This window comes from Stegodyphus dumicola, chromosome 11, assembly GCF_044657685.1.
Source record: "Stegodyphus dumicola isolate Sdum_Otavi_A_Nest chromosome 11, ASM4465768v1".
Taxonomy (NCBI): domain Eukaryota; kingdom Metazoa; phylum Arthropoda; class Arachnida; order Araneae; family Eresidae; genus Stegodyphus; species Stegodyphus dumicola.
In genome coordinates, this window is record NC_140778.1 from 69330161 (window position 1) to 69349652 (window position 19492).

The 19492-nt window shown below is 35.0% G+C and overlaps 1 protein-coding gene across 1 annotated transcript in view; it reads left to right on the forward strand.

Annotated features, from left to right (window-relative positions):
• Nucleotides 1-19492, forward strand: part of LOC118190809 (cubilin-like) — a 413937-nt gene that overhangs the window by 226636 nt on the left and 167809 nt on the right. Inside the window, exons 39-40 of the mRNA XM_085826303.1 lie at nt 4377-4517; nt 9615-9817. Coding sequence (XP_085682429.1) covers nt 4377-4517; nt 9615-9817 — 344 coding nt within the window. The remainder of the gene's footprint in view (nt 1-4376; nt 4518-9614; nt 9818-19492) is intronic.

Consider the following 19492-nt stretch of genomic DNA (forward strand, 5'->3'; position numbering starts at 1 on the left):
AGCACCACAGGTTCGGGGTTCGATCCCCGGCTGGGCAAGGTCGACTCAGCTTTCCATCTCTTGATTTTCACCCCTTGGGTCGATAAAATGTGTACCAAGTTCGCTTTAGGACTAAACACTGGGGGTCCTGCGACAAGCTGGCCACTTGTTCACTGCATATGCTTACGCATCCCGGGGCCCATGGTCAAGAGAGCAGATTTTGGGACACTGCTGTCCTTGACCCACTAGGGTTGCTTGCCCTCTAGGGCTATTGCGCCACTGAGTTTAATTTAGTTTAGTAATATATGTTAAAATAAGAGTTATGAAACAAAACTTACATGATGCAAACTAACTTGATGTAACTTAACATGATGTAACTTACATAATGTTCAAATAAACATGATGTAACTTACAGAAAACTTAATATAGTGTAACTTACACGATGTAACTGGATATGATGTAACGTGCATGTAACTTACCTGCAACTTACATATAACTTACATTACCTAACTTAACATGATGAAACTTATGTAATGAAACTGATCATCATGTAACTTACATGTGACTTAACGTAATGTCATGTACACTGTGCAGAAAAAAAAAAAAAAAAAGGAGAGAGAGAGAGTTCTATTTATTCCATTCTACTGGGCAGATCGAGGAAATTCAACTTGCGTTTTTCATGTCTCGAAAGCGCGACATAGGATATGTATTGCATTTATTCTAATATAGTTCTAATTGTTCTAACACAGGTATTTTGACACAAAGTCGGACTTTTTCTGAAGTAACATACCAATTTTTTTCCATATCTCTATTCTACTACTCAAGTTACGAAAAAATACCGAATTTTTAAAAAATCGCACGAGTAGATTTTAAAATTTATCTCCCAAAGTTTTAGCTCCTCAGTGTTAATCGAGTTTGTTATATACATTAATCTCTCTTTTTTTATTAAACTCATTTAATTCTTCCTTTCATATTCCGAAATTCAGGTTCATTCCAAAAAAAAATTCAACAATTTTTTTGATTGATTTATAAAATTTGTATTTTTAAGTAATTTTTATAAATTTTTCAAAAACAATTTGAATCATAATCTATAAAATTTTTACCATCATCTTAAAGTAGATGTATTTCTAAGCATACCTGCAAAAAATTACTGTTTTTTATTCAAAATTTCCGAAGACATACTGGAATTTATATATTGGCGCGTTTGAAATTTGGCACATTTGTTGAAAGCGATAAAACATCACATGTGGTTTAGACACTTTGCTAAAATTATTTGAACGGTGTGACTTTTTTTTCCGTTCGTGCACAATGTAAAAAGGTAGGAACGAGATGCCTTTTTTCCGCTCTGGCATAAATAATGGAGGGGAAAGGAAAATTGGTTGCCATATTTTAAGAATTTCGCTAAGCGAATTATTCTTGGCGCAAACTGAAAAAATTGCAGCAAGATAAATTTTTGAATTTCTCCTTAAACTTCACACCAAATTTTACAAATTTTAAAATCTAGGCATATTTTGAGTCGGAGAATCGAAATAAGGAAAACAATTGGTTTGTTATTTCAGAAAAAGTTCGATTTTGTGTCCAAATACCTATGTTAGAACAATGCTATATGTAAATCTAATATATATCCTAAGTCGCGCTTTCGAGACATGAAAAACGCAAGTTGAATTTCGTCAATCGGTCCAGTAGAACGGGAGATATAGAGCTGTCCCATTTTTTTTTCGCGTAGTGTATATGTAGCTTACATGATGTAACTTAACATAAGGTAACTTACATGTGACTTAACAAGATGTAACTTACACATAACTTAGTTGATGATATTACCTGATTTCATCATTTCTAAAATAATTCATTAAGATATACTTCTTTTCCCGCTTGACTGAGAAAATGGTCAATGGAGATAGCTCGGACACCTCATGGCCTATCATTGTAAGAATTCCAGATGCATTCACGCCTGTAATGTCATTTCAGAATGAAGGTTAAAAAGAATGCATTTAAAATCCTTTTTTATGAATTCATGTCGCTTAATAGTACACCTCGCACAAAAAAAAAAAAAAAAAAAAAAAAAAAAAAAAAAATTCTGTATCTTCCGTTCTCCTGCGCCGATTGACGAAATTTAACTAGCATTTTTCATATCTCGAAAGAGCTACTTAAGATATATATATATACTAGATTTATGCATAAATGATATCCCGATTTTTTGCCATTTTAATTCTGTGACTCAAATTATGCCAAAGTGCTAAGTTTTTGGAAAACTCAAATGAGTAGCTTTTAAAAAATTAACTTTCAAAATTTTAGCTCCTCCAATGTTACTTGATTTTGATATATATTTACCAATATATCTCTTTTTATTACAATTACTTGATTCCTTCTTTCACAGGCCCACCAGCGGCCGAGCGGCAAAGTCGCTGAACGCTGGTAGTTCGGTACGAGGTTCAAATTTCGCGAACGGGCGTTTTCTTGGCTTTCCTTTTGTGTAACTTGTGTACCAGGCAGTTTCCCTTAGAAAGACTTCCATGAAGTTACCCCTCCCCTTAGACAGATAGCCTTCGAGGCTTTGCTGTAATTAAATAAATAAATAAAAGCCCTTTTTTTCACAATTCGAAATTCATGTTCAATCCGAATAAAATTCGCAGCTATTTTCTAATTTATTTTTTAAATTTTATTTTTCAGTAATTTTCATAAATTTTTCGACAACATTTTTGAATTACAACCTATCAAATTCTCACCTTCATCTTAACGTATTTGTATTTCTAGGCATACCTGCAAAAATTTCAGAGTATTTTACTCAAAATTTCCAAAGATATATTTGAATTTATATACTAGTGCATTTTTAAATTTGGCATAATTTTTATAAGCGATAATAACGTGATATATGCTTTAAGCGTTTCGTTAAAATTATTTAAAAATATGAACGATGCACCTTTTTTTCCGTTCGTGCGCAGTGAGAAAAGGGAAAGAAAAATAGGTTGCTATAAATTAAGAATTTTGCCAAGTGAACTATTCTTGGCGTACATTTAAAAACGTACGCCAAGATGAATTTTTTATTTTCTCAGTATATTTCTCACCAAATTTTACGAAATTTAATATTTAGGCATAATTTGTGTCATCGTAAGTCGCGCTTTCGAGATATGAAAACGCAAGCAGAATTTCGTCAATCGGCCCAGTAGAACGGGAGAACTGTCCCATTTTTTGTTTTTGCGCAATGTATATGTTTCATTCCTTTCTAATGTATTTTTTAGCATTTGCTTGTTTTTATTAAAACGTGCGAGTTTGATCCTTATGAACAGTAAAATATCTTCAGTCCCGAGAATCGTAGCATATACAATGGAGCAAACATCTGTCTGTTTTCATAAGGTGTCATAAGGAAATTTCTCTTATAGAATGTCTTCCAATTTCCTCTTATAGAAAATGTTTGCTACTAGCATCTGCTTCTAACATCCAATGTTACGAAATGTACAGGCGCGGTAAGATGGCTTCCCCGCAAAGCAGTTTTAGGGTTGCCATAAATGGCAAAGAAGGCATGGTTGCCACATTTGGCGAGAAATCGCCCATTTAACGACATTTGTCTACAAAATTGGTGATATTTCATGGACGGATGGAGAACCTTCTGGAACGAATTCTTACCGGTTTAGCCCAGAATGTTCTCGAACACAAGCCGAAAACTATGACTACTGGTCCGCAGTCAGTTAGTGTGTGTGCCTCGTCGAGAGGGCGAGGGAGAGTGCCTCGCATAGACTGCGAGTTAGTTAGTATCGAGTTGGTGTCTCGTCTAGCGAGTCAATTCCTGCGGAGTCGATCGAGTGGGTCGTCGAGTGCACCGAAGGAGTCTCTTAGTGAATCGCGGCTAGTACATCGTCGAGAGAGCGTGCGGAGCTCCGGGAACGACTGAACCGAAGAGTCGGGAGCTGTGCTCTGTGTGTCGTCGAGTGCATCGCGAGTTGTAGCGTGGAGAGTCTCGAGAATAAGTGGAGTTCCTAGAACGATTGAGCAGAGTCGGGAGCTGTACTCTGGTGCTTTGTTGTCTAAAGTAAAGTTGTCTCCACCATTAGAGCCTGACAACCTGGAGGCTGTGTCGCTGAGTTCCAGCGTGTTTATAGTAGATCTTCGACGACTGTAAAAACGTGTTTTGGAGCTGTCCTGACAATACTGGCCAATAAAGTGTGTTTCGATACTTCGTCGTCAAGTGTCGTCCTTATTCACTCCAGATCCTCACGAACCCCGTAACAACTAGTGTCAGAAAAGAAAAACGCAACAACTACAGCAAAATATCTTCACTCCCGAGAATCCTAGCATATTACACTGGAGTAAACATCTGTCTAATTTCTCTTTATAGAATGTCTTAATTTCCTCTTATAGAAAATGCTTGCTGCTAACATCCGCATTTATACAATTTACAGATCCGTAACGGCGGCTCTAGGGCATCACCTGTACTCGGACATGGCAGATACTGCGGTTTGACTATTCCAAATCTGCCAGAGACAACTTCAAACGAAGCCTATGTGAAAGTGGTAATTACCGCACCTCTTCTAAGCTTACCAGTAAGTATTTAATATTTGACATTTTCCATTAGCACATACATTCTTTAATTAAATGAATGGAAAATGAAGATGCAAGGATTAGTTAAAATTTGTAATGACTAATGTAAATAATTAAAATTTCAATAAGTTTCGCAATCGGTGAAATGCGTAAGATATGCAAAATGTCATACAAAGATGAAATTTAATGTGCCACACTAAATTTTAAATTTCATTTGTTTGAATACGAATATTTACTAACAGAAAAACATAGATTCTGTTTTTTTTTTTTTTTTTTTTTTTTTTTTTTTTTTTTTTTTTTACTTCCTTGTACGAAGTAAAAAGGAAGTATTGTAATAGCGAAAAGTTTCCGGCAGCATATTTCAACGAAAATATCCATTTTGCCGCTTTCGAATGCAATTTAACGATGTATTTGCGTGATATCTGTACGTAAGGACAGAATAAAAGACCCTTTTCCTCCAAAGAAATTATAAAATTGCTTTAAAATGAGTTATGAAGAGAATTTTTCGTGGCGTCTGTACGAAAGTATCTCGCATAACTCAAAAACGAGCAGCCTCAGAACGTTGAAACTTTGTATATAGGACTACTATAACAGGTACAGGGTGATTAGCGAATAAGCCCTGATTTCAATATTAAATATCTCTGCAACAAAAATCGATAGAATTATGCGGTATACTGTACATTTATTAGCAAAACTGTAAAAATGGTGTACAGAAATTTAGAAAATTTAGTTACGAAAATCGTTAACAGATGGCGCTCTGCACTAAAAACTTTCTCTGAAAGGAAGCAAAAAAAAAAAAAAATTACTTAAAAAATAAAGTAAAGCAGCCTTTGCAATCAAAATATAACTTTTTCAAAATGGTCACCGTTCGAAATAATGAGGTGGTGTAAACGAACAATGAAATTTGACATCACGTCTTGCAATGTCTGGACGGAAATGGAATCACATGCAACACCAATCAACGATTGAAGCTCATCTAGAGTAGCAGGATTATTTCGATAGACAGCGTCTCTCAATGCGCCCCACAAAAAGAAGTCACAAGGACTCAGATCGGGAGAATATGGAGGCGAAGCTATTCCTGTGTCAGTAAAGTGAGGATAATCTAACGCAATTACTCTATTCCCAAAGTATTCATAAAGAAAGTGAAAAACTTTTTTGTTCGATGTGGTCGAGCCCCATCTTGCAGGAACCAGTCGATACCTGGTCGAACCTCCAACGTTAGTTGAGTGCTGACAAATTGCTCCAAAATTGTAACGTAACGTTCAGTAGTTATCGTTTGTCGTACGAAAAAGAGTCCGATAATGCCTCTGGCGCATACCGCAGCCCATGCCATAACTTTAGGCGAATGCAGTGCTTTTTCTTCACACAAATGAGGATTTTCGGTACCCTAAAATCTCCAGTTTTGTTTATTAACGATTCCATTCAAATGAAAATGTGCCTCCTCTGTGAACCAGATGCAGCTCACATCAAATCTGCCGTTGTCGATCATTGTTAGAATCTGATTCATAAAGTCAACCCTTTGTTGCACAGCTTTCATGGGTATGGCCTGATGACTTTGGATTTTGTATGGAATATTTTTAAATATTTTTTGTGTGCTCGTGTACCTCAAATCGGTCTCTGATGCAATACGTCATATGCTTTTTCTAGGATTTAGCTGAACAAATCCAGAAACTTTGGCTGCATTTTCAGGGGTGACTATAGTTTGCTTAGGCCCAACATATCCCTTTCGATCATCAGGCACGCTGCCAGTCCATTCGAATTTCGCGAACAGCATGCGAATGGTTTTCGCATCGGGTCCAACTGGAACATTGAATCGGTTTCGAAAACTGCGACATGTTGCCGTAGGACTGTGTTCTAATTGGTGAAATTCCAGAACCAAAATACACGTTGTTCAATGGAATACATTATTTCACTTTCTACGCTAGCCTCTTTTCACTAGCCAACAGTTGTACTGATCACTAATCCGACTTCGAAGTACATATTAAAAGCTATTGATAGGTCATTGCGATTAGAGCGCCATCTGTTAATGAATTTCATAACTAAATTTTATAAACTTTTGTACACCATTTTTACAGTTTTGCTAATAAACGTACAGTTTACCGCATAATTCTATCGATCTTTGTTGTAGAGATATTTAATATTGAAATCAGGGCTTATTCGCTGATCACCCTGTAGATGTGCACCTCATATTTTGGTTGCAATAAGCCGGGCCAAACGTATATAAATATACTCTGTTACACGATCTCAGCTTCTTTACTCTTATATGTTTGTAAATTGTACATTTTTTTCTTTAAAAATGATTGAATTATGCTGTTCTTATCTTCCGGTTAAGGTTTTTATTCCTTTAGTAAATCTGTATGCAATATTTTTAGAATTATCAACAATTTTAAAGTTTATTAAGTGCTGCTAAGCCTAATAATTTTTCTGATGGCGGCCGTTGCTTGTTTACATTTGAAACAGCAGAGTATTGGATTTGTTTCCAATCTAGAAAAACGTAGCTTCGGCAACAACAAAGATAACGCCTTTCATTTATTATTGCGAATTAAATCATGCTTAATCCTTTCCGGAATTTTTTCGAGGAAATATGTGTTTAAGATTTACTTCGTAATTTTTAATACACATATTTTGGGTCTTTATGTATTTTTGCCTTGTCGCGAAGTGAGAACTCAATTAATTGAATGAGAAATACTCAATCGTCTGTAAAAAGTGTTTCTTTTTTGTTTTGTTTGCTTAATTTCTTTTATACCTCGTTCTAGCTTTATTATAGTATTTGAATACAACATGTGGCAACGATTAGATAATACTTTAAATGATATAAATTTTGTGCTTTCTGAGTTATAATATGAACGTAATATAAATACTGTTAAGTGAACCTAGACCTAGAGTGTCGCTATTGTGAACAAATAGAGTGCATTTTAAAGAATGCATTTATTCTATTGTGGTTTATGCGCTGTCGGCGAAGTAGGTTTAATTCAATCCAATAAGTTTAAACGAAATGCAAGAAAAATGCGTATAATTTAACATTCCGTACAAATCATTTGGTGTACACATCAGATTTTTTTACTTCCTTGTACGAAGTAAAAAGGAAGTGTTGTAATCGCGAAAATTCTGAGGCATCATATTTCAACGAAAATATCCATTTTGACCGCTAGCGAATGCAATTTAACGATGTTTTTGCATGACATCTGTACATAATGCCAGAATGAAAGACTCTTTTTCCCAAAAAAAATTATAAAACTTATTTAAAATGGATTTAGATAAGCTTTTTTTCGTGGCGTCTGTATGTACTTACGTATCTATGTATGTATATCTCATAACTTAAAAACGAGTATCCTCAGAACGTTGAAATTTTGTATGAAGGACTGCTATAACATGTAGACGTGCACCTCATATTTTGGTTGCAATACCAAAAGTATAAAAATATATGTATATACATATCCACTTTGTTACTCCGCTTAGTGATCTCAGTTTCTTTAGTCTTATATGTTTGTAAATTGTGCATTTTTTGCTTTAAAAATGATTGAATTATCTTATTGTTATCTTACGGTTAAGGTTTTTATGCCTTTAGTGACTCTGCATGCAATATTTGTAGAGTTATCAACAATTTTAAAGTTTTTTAAAGTGCGGCTAAGCCTATTATTTTGCGATGGCGTCCATGTTTGTTTACATAGGAAACTTGGCAGAATAGCGGATTTGTTGCCAATATAGAGAAACTAAGCTTCGCAACAACAAAGATAAAACCTTATTTTAAAGATCCTTATTTTATTATTGCGAATTAAATCATGCTTAATCCATTCTGGAATTTATTCTAGAAAGTAAGTGTTTAAGATTTACTTCGTAATTTTTAATATACACATTTTTCAGAACATTTTGCTGAAATTATTATTATTGTTTCTGCAGTTTAAATTAAATGAAATATGAATATCCCTTATGGCACTATTCCGTTAGTAAGACATCAGCTAAATATGAAGAAAAAATGAGATGGAAACAATACTAAAACATTATTAGTACGTCATCTACAACAACAACGTCAAATAACCGGGCTCGAGAATTTAACGTTTAAAATGTCGTGGGTCGAGATTTCTAGATTTCGTTTGAAATATCGCCACTCGTCATTTTGAGTATCTTCTATTTATGTGTGAAATATCGTGGCTCCTCATTTCTAGTTCTCGTTTGAAATATCTTTTGCCAAATTTCGCCATTTTGTGAATAGAAGAGCTGAATTTTTCAATGTCTCTCATAAAGTTTTCTGTTTTTTCTTCATTCCCTTCATTGCAAAATTAAACAGTTTCTGTGCCTTTTAAACCAATTCTTTAACTGCCTTTTAAGTTAAAAATACTTTCTTTTTTTTTCCCCCACTTTCATCGTTGGCTGGAATTGCAAGATCAGAAAAATCTTTATTCTTTGGCTTCTGTTATTTCTGAAAATCCTTCGCCGCTCATTATTTTTGTGCAGTTTGAAAGATTTCTTTTGCTTCGTTTGCAATCGATAAAAGTTCTGTTAAAACTGTTGATAACTACTACCTATAACTGATACCAGAAAGCATTTAATGCTGATGAATGAACCTTGAACATTGAAAAATTAAACAGTTTCTGTGCCTTTTAAACCAATTTTTTAACTGCCTTTTAAGTTAAAAATACTTTATCTTTTTTTTATTTTTCCCCACTTTCATCGTTGCCTGGTATTGCGAGATCACACGAGTCTTTATTCTTTGGCTTCTGTTATATCTGAAAATCCTTCGCCGCTCATCATTTTTGTGCAGTTTGAAAGATTTCTTTTGCTTCGTTTGCAATCGATAAAAGTTCTTTAAAACTGTTGATAACTACCACCCAGAAATGATACCAGAAAGCATTTAATTCTGATGAATGAACTTTGAACCACATATGAATGACATTCTTACATTGGTGGAATTAAACTGAAATCTGCAAATAACAAATATAACGCGTAAATGACAAATCGCGTTCTTTAAATCCGCGTTTGACAAAGATTTACTGTAATGCTACAAATATTAATAATGTAGATCGCGACTTTCAGAATTTTATTTTTTTCTACGTTATGATATATATCTCCAAAAGCAAAGATTTATCTTTATATTTCAGAGCTTCGAACTTCGTTACGCTCAATTTTCTCTCGGTTGTGGTAGTCGCATTGATTTAAATCAAAGAAGTCAAAGTGCCGAAATTTTATCTCAGAATTATCCAGCTGCACCACCTCCTCACATGGAATGTGAATGGACAGTAATGTCACCACCGGGAACAAGGATACGAATGGATTTCGAGAATCGTTTTAATATGATTGGAAAGTAAGTATATATAACCTTGCCATAGCGTTGTAAATGGACGCGTCTGAAATTTTCTGAATGTGACATAGGTTTTAAGGACAGAAGTTACAAGATAATTTAATTATTTATTATGGAAAACGAACTAAACTTTTTGTAGAAACCTTACTTAAATCCGCTTAAGTCATTTGTTAAAAGATTAAGAAAAGTACGAGACGAATTGCTTCATTGTATACTAAATTACATTTTTGTTAATGACGTGTATGGAATAAATAGACTTTAATATTCTCCTCGTGGTTAAATGTTTAAATGAAGTGTAGCAAAAATATGTACACTGTGAAAAAAAAAGGGGGGGATACTTCTATTTCTCCTGTGCTACTGCGCCGTCTGACGAAATTCCAGTTGTGTTTTTCGTGTCTCGAAAGCGCGACTTAACGATATATATCAGATTTATGCACAGTATTATTCTAACATAGGTATTTTGACACAAATCGGACTTTTTCTGAAATAATATACCAATGCTTTTCCATATTTCGATTCTGCAACTCAAATTATGCCTAGATATTATTTTGTTTTTCTTTCGGTGAAAACTGTTTGGAGAAATTTAAACACTTTTCAGTCTGCGCCAAGAACTTGGCGATTTTCTTACTTTATAGCAACCTACTTTCTATTAGGAGATAGTATTTTATACTTATTTATTTCCTAACATAAACATGAAGTATAGAACAAGCAAAAAGACATTTATAAATACAAAAACGTAAGTGATGCCATTCACAAAAAGGGTAATGTTATTTTTAATAGTTCGCTGGCTTTGCCGCAACATCCTCCCCACCCTGGTCAACCTCCAGGGGGATGACCAGCTGCACAGGTCGGGTAATGGTATGTCCATTGGTGCGCAGAACACAAGTACGGACTCTTTTGTCGCGGCCAAGGATTAGCTCCTCAACACGGGCCTTCTTCCAGGTGTGGCGAGGTCTAACATCTTCTTGTAGTAGGACAATGTCCCCTTTCCGTATTTTATATGTTTCAGATGGATTCCGCATTTGATGAAATGTACGCAAGTCCATCAGATATTCCTTTTGCCATCTTTTCCAAAAGGAGTCGATCAAATGTTGACGATTTTTCCACATATGATTTAAATTTGTTTCAGGATTTGTGGGGCTGGAAGGATTAGTGGTTAATTTCTTTTCCTATGAGGAAGTGCGAAGGTGTTAAGCTTCCTCAGAGTCATCTTTTATTCCATATTCGTGGACAATCGGTCTACTGTTAAGAGCGGCTTCAATATCACATAATACAGTGATCAAACCAGCGTCATCCAAAAGAGCCTTACCTAATGTTTTCCGAAGGCATCGCTTAATTGAGCCAATCATTCTTTCCCACCATCCTCCCCACCAAGCCGCTCGGGGGGGCGATGAATTTCCATTTGATGTTGTGGTGGGCATAAAACTGTTGTGCCTTGGCAGAGGATATAGTATCCCACAATAACTTCAGCTCTTTGTCCGCAGCGCAGAAAGTTGTGGCATTATCAGTGTACACTGTATGAGGAAGTGAATGTCTAGAGACAAAACGTTGTAATGCAAATAGGAAGACGTCAGTACGCAGATCGGAAACTAATTCTAAGTGGATAGCTCGAATTGTAGCACATGTGAAGATGACAATGTAGGCTTTTGTAACGGAGTTATTATTTTTTACGTAGAGTGGTCCAGCAAAATCAATTTCGGTAGTTTCGAAAGGAGATGACTTTTGAATTCGCTCAGCTGGTAGTAGAGCTTCTATCTGTTCACTTCTCTTTTGTTTCAGTACTTTACATGGAAGGCAAGTCTTTATCACTTTTTTAATGGCTTGTCTTGCTCTTAATATCCAATATTCTGAACGAAGCTGAGAAAGTACAATCCGAACACCGAGATGATGCATTCGTAAATGTGTTTGGAGTATCAGTAGGCTTGTAAAAGGATGAGAACCTTCCAATAATATGGGATGTTTTTCAGCATGAGATAAATCAGAAAATTGTAGTCGACCACCAAGAAGTATAATATTGTTCTTGAAGAAAGGGTTAAATTGTTTTATCCTTGATTTCTTAGGAAGTGATTTTCCTGTCAACAGAGCTTCATATTCTGAAGGAAAGGATTCTTTCTGAACGGTCTGTATCCAATAAATACGAGCTTCATTCAGTTCTGTGGCATGTAACTCACCCACTAACTTTTTTTGTTTCCTACAGTTGTGAATAAAGCGAAGAATCCAAGATGTTACACGTAACAATCGAACTTAAGAACTGTAGTTTCCAGCCTTTATGATTGGTTGAGTAGATACGATGTGAAGGGCCTGAACGTTTTCTTTCTTTGCCTCGAAGTTATGACTGTAATCTTGAGAAATAGTATCAGAATGAGGCCAATATTCTAGAAATTTGACTAACCATGGAGGGCCGTTCCACCAAATTTCCAGGTTTTTTAGTGTTGATGGTGAAACACCTCGAGAAAGCTTGTCAGCTGGATTGTCTTTGCCAGGGCAGTGTCTCCATTGTGAAGGATTGGTATAGGAAATAATTTCTGTTACTCTGTTGCTAACAAAAGTTTTCCATTTGTTGGGGTCACTGCGTATCCACCCTAAGACAACTTGAGAATCACTCCACAATGTTGCATTTGACCAACAGATGTTTGTTTCAGCACAGAAATATTGCAACAATCGTGCTCCCATCAGGGCGGCCAAGAGCTCCAAACGAGGTAAGGTAACTTTCTTTATAGGAGCTAGTTTGTTGCGACTACACACTAAATTCACATTCGATTGGTCACCTTTAAAGGTAACAATGTACAGAACTGAACGATAGGCACGTTCAGACGCGTCACAAAACACATGAATAGCAAAAGGAACATGTGATAAAATCCCTATGCATCGAGGAATTTGAAGGGATCAAATGTCATCAAGTTCTTTCACAGCTGCATACCATAAAGTTGATAAATTAGCAGGTAGTAATTCCTCCCACTTGATTCCAAGAATCAATGTATCTTGGAATAAGATTTTCCCAAGAATAGTAAACGGTGAAAAAAGGCCTAAGGGATCATAAAAACTAGCAATGCAGCGGAGTAACCATCTCTTTGTAAGTGGTTTGTCTGTAAAAACACAGAGGGAAGTCTTGAATGCATGCTTCAAAGTATCAGAAGTTGTATTCCAGCCAATACCTAAGACAGTTGTTTCCGTTTTGTGAGATTCTTCATGTGTTTGTAGTACATCATTGAGTTTCAAAGAGTTTGTAGCCCATTTTTCCATAGGCAATTTTATTAGAGCCATTAAATTCTTGATCTCGTGATATAGCATTATAATGCGTGATTCAGTTTCCATACTAGCAAGAAAGTCATCCATATAGAGATGTTTATCTATCATTGGTGCAGCAATTGGAAATTCTGCGATATGTTTTGCAGCCAATTCTCGTGTCGCAGCACAGCGTAAAAACGGACTGCAACTAAGGCCAAATGGTAAACGAGTAAATCTGTAAGCAGTTATTTCATCTGTAAAAGTAGTAGGTTGAGATGAATCAGATTTTAATTTGTACCAGAAAAATTTTGTGACGTCCCTATCTTCTTTATGTAGTGACAACTGTAAAAAAGCTTGCTTACCATCACATGTAACAGCGAATTCATGCAATCGAAATCTTAGTAGACAACCAATAGATTCAGGAAGAAGATTCGGGCCAGCTTCCAAGGTATCGTTCAGTGAAATCATTCCTGGAGCATGCGAGGAAGCATCAAACACAATTCTCCACGTGGTTTCAGATTGTGTTTTCTTTCGTACAGCATGATGAGGAAGGTAATATACTGGCTTCTCATTGGATTCATCTATGGAACAAACTTCAACATGCTTTTGTTCAATGTAATTCAGCATGCAGTTGTCATATTGTGTCTTTAACACATCACTAGATGCAAGTCTTTTTTTAAGAGAATGAAATCTGTTTTCCGCTATAATTTTGTTTGTAGGCAAAGGTGTGACCAATGGTTTTCTAGGCAGAGACACAATTCTTCGATTGTTTTCAGTGTTGTAAGTTTTGTGAAATTCTGATAAAATTTCTTCATCTCGGGTAGTCATTTTTCGTTTCTGCGCATCTTGTATCCCTATGGAGTCTAATTCCCAGAAGCGACGTACCTGATCATTTAAACAATCAGTTTTAACTTGCACACAAACTTGATGGACAGAAGTCTTCTCAGCGATTGTAGTATGTGTTCTTGTTCCCCTAAGAACCCATCCAAACAATGACGGTACCATAACAAAAGATTCTGAAAGCTTGATTGGAGCTTCTGTGGAAACAATTTGCCAATAATGATCACCACCAATAAGTATTTCTATGGGCAGTGAAGAGTCATCCGGAGGATCAGCAATTCTCAATCTTTTCTTCTGAGCAAAGTGAACTATTTCTGGTGGAGCAGTAGGATGTGTAGTATAGGAATTGGAGCTTTCAAATGCGGAGATCAAAACTGCTTGGTTGCTCCCCAAACTTGAAAGGGACAGTTGAACACATCTACGTTGTTCTTGTGAAGTAAAGGATTCAAATGCTTGAACTGAAAGTGAGGCAGAACTGACAACTTTAAGCTTCAGTTTTTCAATGAGGTTTGTGTGAACAAAGCTTGCTTGGCTACCACCATCTAAAATGCAACGTGTTAATTTAGTAATGCCTGTGGGGCCAGTAACGTACACACGAGCAGTTTGCAAATGTGTGAAAATTGTTTTAGGAAAGGTTATGTGATTTACAGCACTGTTAGTTATCCGCAGTTGATTGTTTTCAACAGGAGGACAAATAGAAACATGATGCATTTTCTTGCATTTAGTGCACCGTGCAGTATTTTTTCTTGGGCAGTTTGAAACTCTATGACCACGGTTAGTACACAGAAAGCAGCGATTTGAAGTTTTAAGTTTCTGAACACGAGTATCATAGTCTGTAACAGTTTCACAATATTGAGGCCAATGTCCTGTAGTATCACAAAATGAACAAAATGGTGAAATTTTCTTACGTTTGTTTACTGTTTTGGAATTGATATTAAAATTTTCTACAGTGCACTTTACGGTGTGATCAGAAAAAGACGTACCTTTAACTCTTTGTGCTGCAACTACACCTTCCACTTCTTCTGCCAAGAACTGCATCAATCTAGTAATATTACCTTCCTTTAGTTTTTCACGCTTGGCATAGATAATCCAGCGGCAACAAATATCATTGGGGAATGCACGAATAATTTTTGGCACTAGGATTCTACCGTATGCTTCAATATTTTCACCCAGAGCAGTTAAAGCATGAATTCTTCTGTTACATTCTATGTAAAGATTATTTAGATGCGTAGGAGATGGGTCTTGAATAACATTTAAATGTTCTAAGTAATCTAAGTGTGATTGGATAATTCGATCTTTATTTCCATATCTTTCCTCCAACAATTTTTTTGTTGTTTCATAGGTGTCTCCTATTACACTAATTCCATCAACAAGGTGTTTAGCTTCACCATCTAAATAACCTCTGAGGAAAACATGTTTATCAATAACAGAAAGATGTGGATTGGCATCTATAGAAGATTTAAACTGTTCCCAAAAACATTGCCATTGTTCAATTTCTCCTGTAAATCACTGTAGTTTAATTGTTGGCAATTTAACTGTATATGGTTGAGTCATAGGCACTGTAGTAGGAGGGTCGCCAATTGTCATCGCTAAATCATTGGTATCCATATTCGAAGCAGTAACATTATTTGGAGTTGGCGATAATTTATTTTGAATAATCTTTCGTGCTTTGAAAATTGCGGATTCACCAGTATCTATGTAGTTTTCACACTGCAAATTATCACTTTCATATTCATCGTCAGAAAGGAAGCTGTGAATTTCGTTATCTATTAGTTTCATATCATTTAAAGCAGTTGTTAAGCGATTACAAATATATTGAACTTTCTCAATTGAGAAATCATCGTTCAAAGTATCAATTTCAGTAGAAAAGCGAGAAACATTACTTCGCACGGCTTTCCGCTTTCGTTTCAGTTGCGTCATTTTGTCTACAGCTTCACCGGTCGGCGCCATTGCCCGAGTAGTAGAAAAGAACAAAAACAAAACTAAGTTTTAATATCGGAAGTAAAATATTACAGCAAGAATGATCCAACAGTAGGAAGTATAAGTTCAAGGTCCTGTTTCGTAAATGGTTTTTTTCGGCACCAGTTATTAGGAGATAGTATTTTATACTTATTTATTTCCTAACATAAACATGAAGTATAGAACAAGCAAAAAGACATTTATAAATACAAAACGTAAGTGATGCCATTCACAAAAAGGGTAATGTTATTTTTAATAGTTCGCTGGCTTTGCCGCAACACTTTCCTTATCTTTTTACTTCCTTGTACGAAGTAAAAAGGAAGTATTGTAATTGCGAAAATTTTCAGGCATCGTATTTCAATGAAAATATCTATTTTGACAGCTATCGAATGCAATTTAACGATGTTTTTGCGTGACATCTGTATGTAAGGACTGAATAAAGGACTCTTTTCCTCCAAAAAAATTATAAAACTGATTTAAAATGAATTCTTAAGAGAATTTTTCGTGGCGTCTGTATGTCCGTACGTACGTATCTCGCATAACTCAAAAATGAGTTACTTCAGAACGTTGAAATTTTGTACATAGGACTGCTATAACGGGTAGATGTGCACCTCGTATTTTGGTTGCAATCGGCCGCACGAAACGTATATAAATATACTCTGTTATCCGGCTCAGAGATCTCACTTTCTTTACTCTTATATGCTTGTAAATTGTGCATATTTTACTTTAAAAATGATTGAATTATGTGGTTCACATCTTCCGGTTAGCGTTTTTATGCTTTTAGTATATCTGCATGCACTATTTATAGAGTTATCAACAATTTAAAAGTTGTTTAAGTACGGCTAAGCCTAATTATTTTTGAGATGGCGACCATGTTTGTTTACATGTGAAATTTAGCAGAATAGCGGATTTGATGCCAATCTAGAGAAACTAAGCTTCGCAACAACAAAGATAACGCCTTCTTTGATTATTGCGAATTAAATCATGCTTGACACATTCTGGAATTTTTTCGAGGAAATAATAAGTGTTTAAGATTTAATTCCTAATTTTTAATATAGATAATTTGAGTTTTTATTTGCTTTGTCGGGAAGTGAGAACTGAATTAATTGAATGAGAAATACTGAATCGTCTGGGAAAAACGTTTTCTTTTTTGTTTTGTTTTCTTAATTTCTTTTATACATCGTTTTAGATTTTTTATAGTGTTTGAATACAACATATGGCAACGATTAGATAATTCTTCAAATGATGTAAATTTTGTGCATTCTGAATTATAAAATGAGAAATGTAACGCTGCGAAGTGAACCTAGCTTCAGAGTGTCGTGATGGTAAACAAATATACGGAATTTTAAAGAGTGCATTTATTCTATTGTGGTTTATGCGCTAACCACGAAGCAGATTTAATTCAGTCCAATAAGTTTAAGTGAAATGCAAGAAATGCATTTTTTCTTTGCATTTAGAAAATTTTTTTTTACATTTAGAAAAAATTTCTTTGCATTTTTTCTTTCTTTTATAATGCATTAATTTATAATGCATATAATGCATTTTTCTTTCTTTTATAAAAATGCATAATTTAATATTCCGAGCAAGGAAGTCATGTGGTGTACACATCAGATTTTTTTCAGTGTAGAAGAGCGGAAAAAGTGATCGTTCATAGTTTCAAATAATTTTAACAAAATGCGTAAACCACATTTGGCATCATTATCGCTCAAAAAAAAGATGCCAAATTTCAAAACGCTCGAATATGTAAATTCGTGTATCTTAGAACATTAAAACAAAAACTTTGATTTTTTGCAGGTGTGCCTAGAAATACATCTACTTTAAGTCCATGTTAAAAATTTTATAGTTTCTAATACAAAATTTTTTTCAAAAAATGTTTAAAAATACGAATTTAAAAAATAAATCATAAAAAGGGGGAATTTTATTTGGAATGAACCTAGATTACGAAAGGAAGTATCAAATAAGTTTAATAAAAAAAAGAGAAATTAATAAATATATACCAAACTCAATCAACATTGAGAAGCTTAAATTTTGAGAGTTAATTTTCGAAAAGCCACTCGCTCGGTTTTATACAATACTTGGTAGTTTGGCATGATTTGATTCCTAAAATCGAAATATGGAAAACAAATTTGCATGTCATTTCAGAAAATCTCCTTTTTTGGGTCAAAATACCTATATTAGAACAATGCTATATACAAATCTAATGTACATCTTAAGTCGCGCTTTCGAGACATGAAAACCGCAAGTTGAATTTCGTCAATCGGTCCAGTAGAACGGGAGATATAGAACAGTCCCCCTCTTTTTCCTTTCCTTTTTTTTAATTTCCTTCCCCCCCGCGCAGTGTACATAACTGTACGCCTAGCCCAGAACATGCATTTTACGATGCTGCTTATGTCAGGTAACATGAGCACTGAATGCGGAAGACAATCAGGGATCCTTCGAGCTGTCTTCTTGCTCCTCTCGAGAGCAGAAGGCGCTGCATAAGTAATTTTGCGATTCCCTCCAAATCAACGTAGTTTAAGGCAAGTTTACATCTGTCAGAGCCGCTTGTAGCGAGTCGCTCGTCCGTGCGTTTCGAACCGAGTGAACGGACTTGTACTCTGATAGATTGTTTACACCAATCAGAGTGGACTGACAACTCACCTCCGTTTGTTTACGAAATGGATACCGACGTGACAGCTGCAGGAAAGAATATGCATTGAACATACATAGATGTTCTTTGGCTGCAGTGCTTGAAGTCTGGGAAGCAGTTTCAAACGAATTAATTTCTGCTCTTGCGAGGGAAAAAAAAAGAAGAAGAAGAAAAGGAAATGGGTACGTGACTGGGTAGCTTGCCGCGATGAATTAGGAGTATCAAATGAACTATTAAATGAATTTCGGACGAGAATGTCCAAAGTTACGAAAACGTTATTGCATATCAGATAGAAGAATTTAAACGAAACTCAGTTTGAGAGAGGTTATTTAGTCAACTGTGGTTACTGAAATTCAATTTAACGAAGTTTTTCTACTATATACAACTGTTTATTTACATCTAATTAATCATTTACAAAATAATGTAAAAGTAATAATGTGTTTTATTATTTATTAATAGAGAGAATATATTTATTCATCCAGAATCCACAGAATCAATAGCTCTCTGTGCATGTAATTAATTATGCAGAGTTCTGACTGGAACTGTGTTATTTCTAGAGAAGAATGCAAAATTAACATATAAAATATTTATTCAAAGCAACGGCAGAAGTAAAATGTATAATATCTACCTAATTATTCAAAAAATCTTAAATAAATAAGTAGCAAAAAACTTAGGAGCATTATATATATTACCACAGGTAAAAGAATATGTATATTATGACATAGTTCCAACAGGAAGATATTTATCTCAAATTCTTACTTTTGGATCCTACTTAAATTGTGTTTCTGGACAACACACAAAGTGATATCAACAAAATTAATAATGGTTAAATATAGTGATTATATTTTACTTTTAAAATGCTAAAACGGATAGTTTAAGAAGATTAGAATTCATCTAGCATAATTTGTATAAACCTTAATACACTCACACATCCAAGCTGAACATGTTTCACATCCAAGCTGAATTGTAACGAATTATAGCCCAGAATGCTTTTATACAAAGCAAGAAAATTTAAATATCCA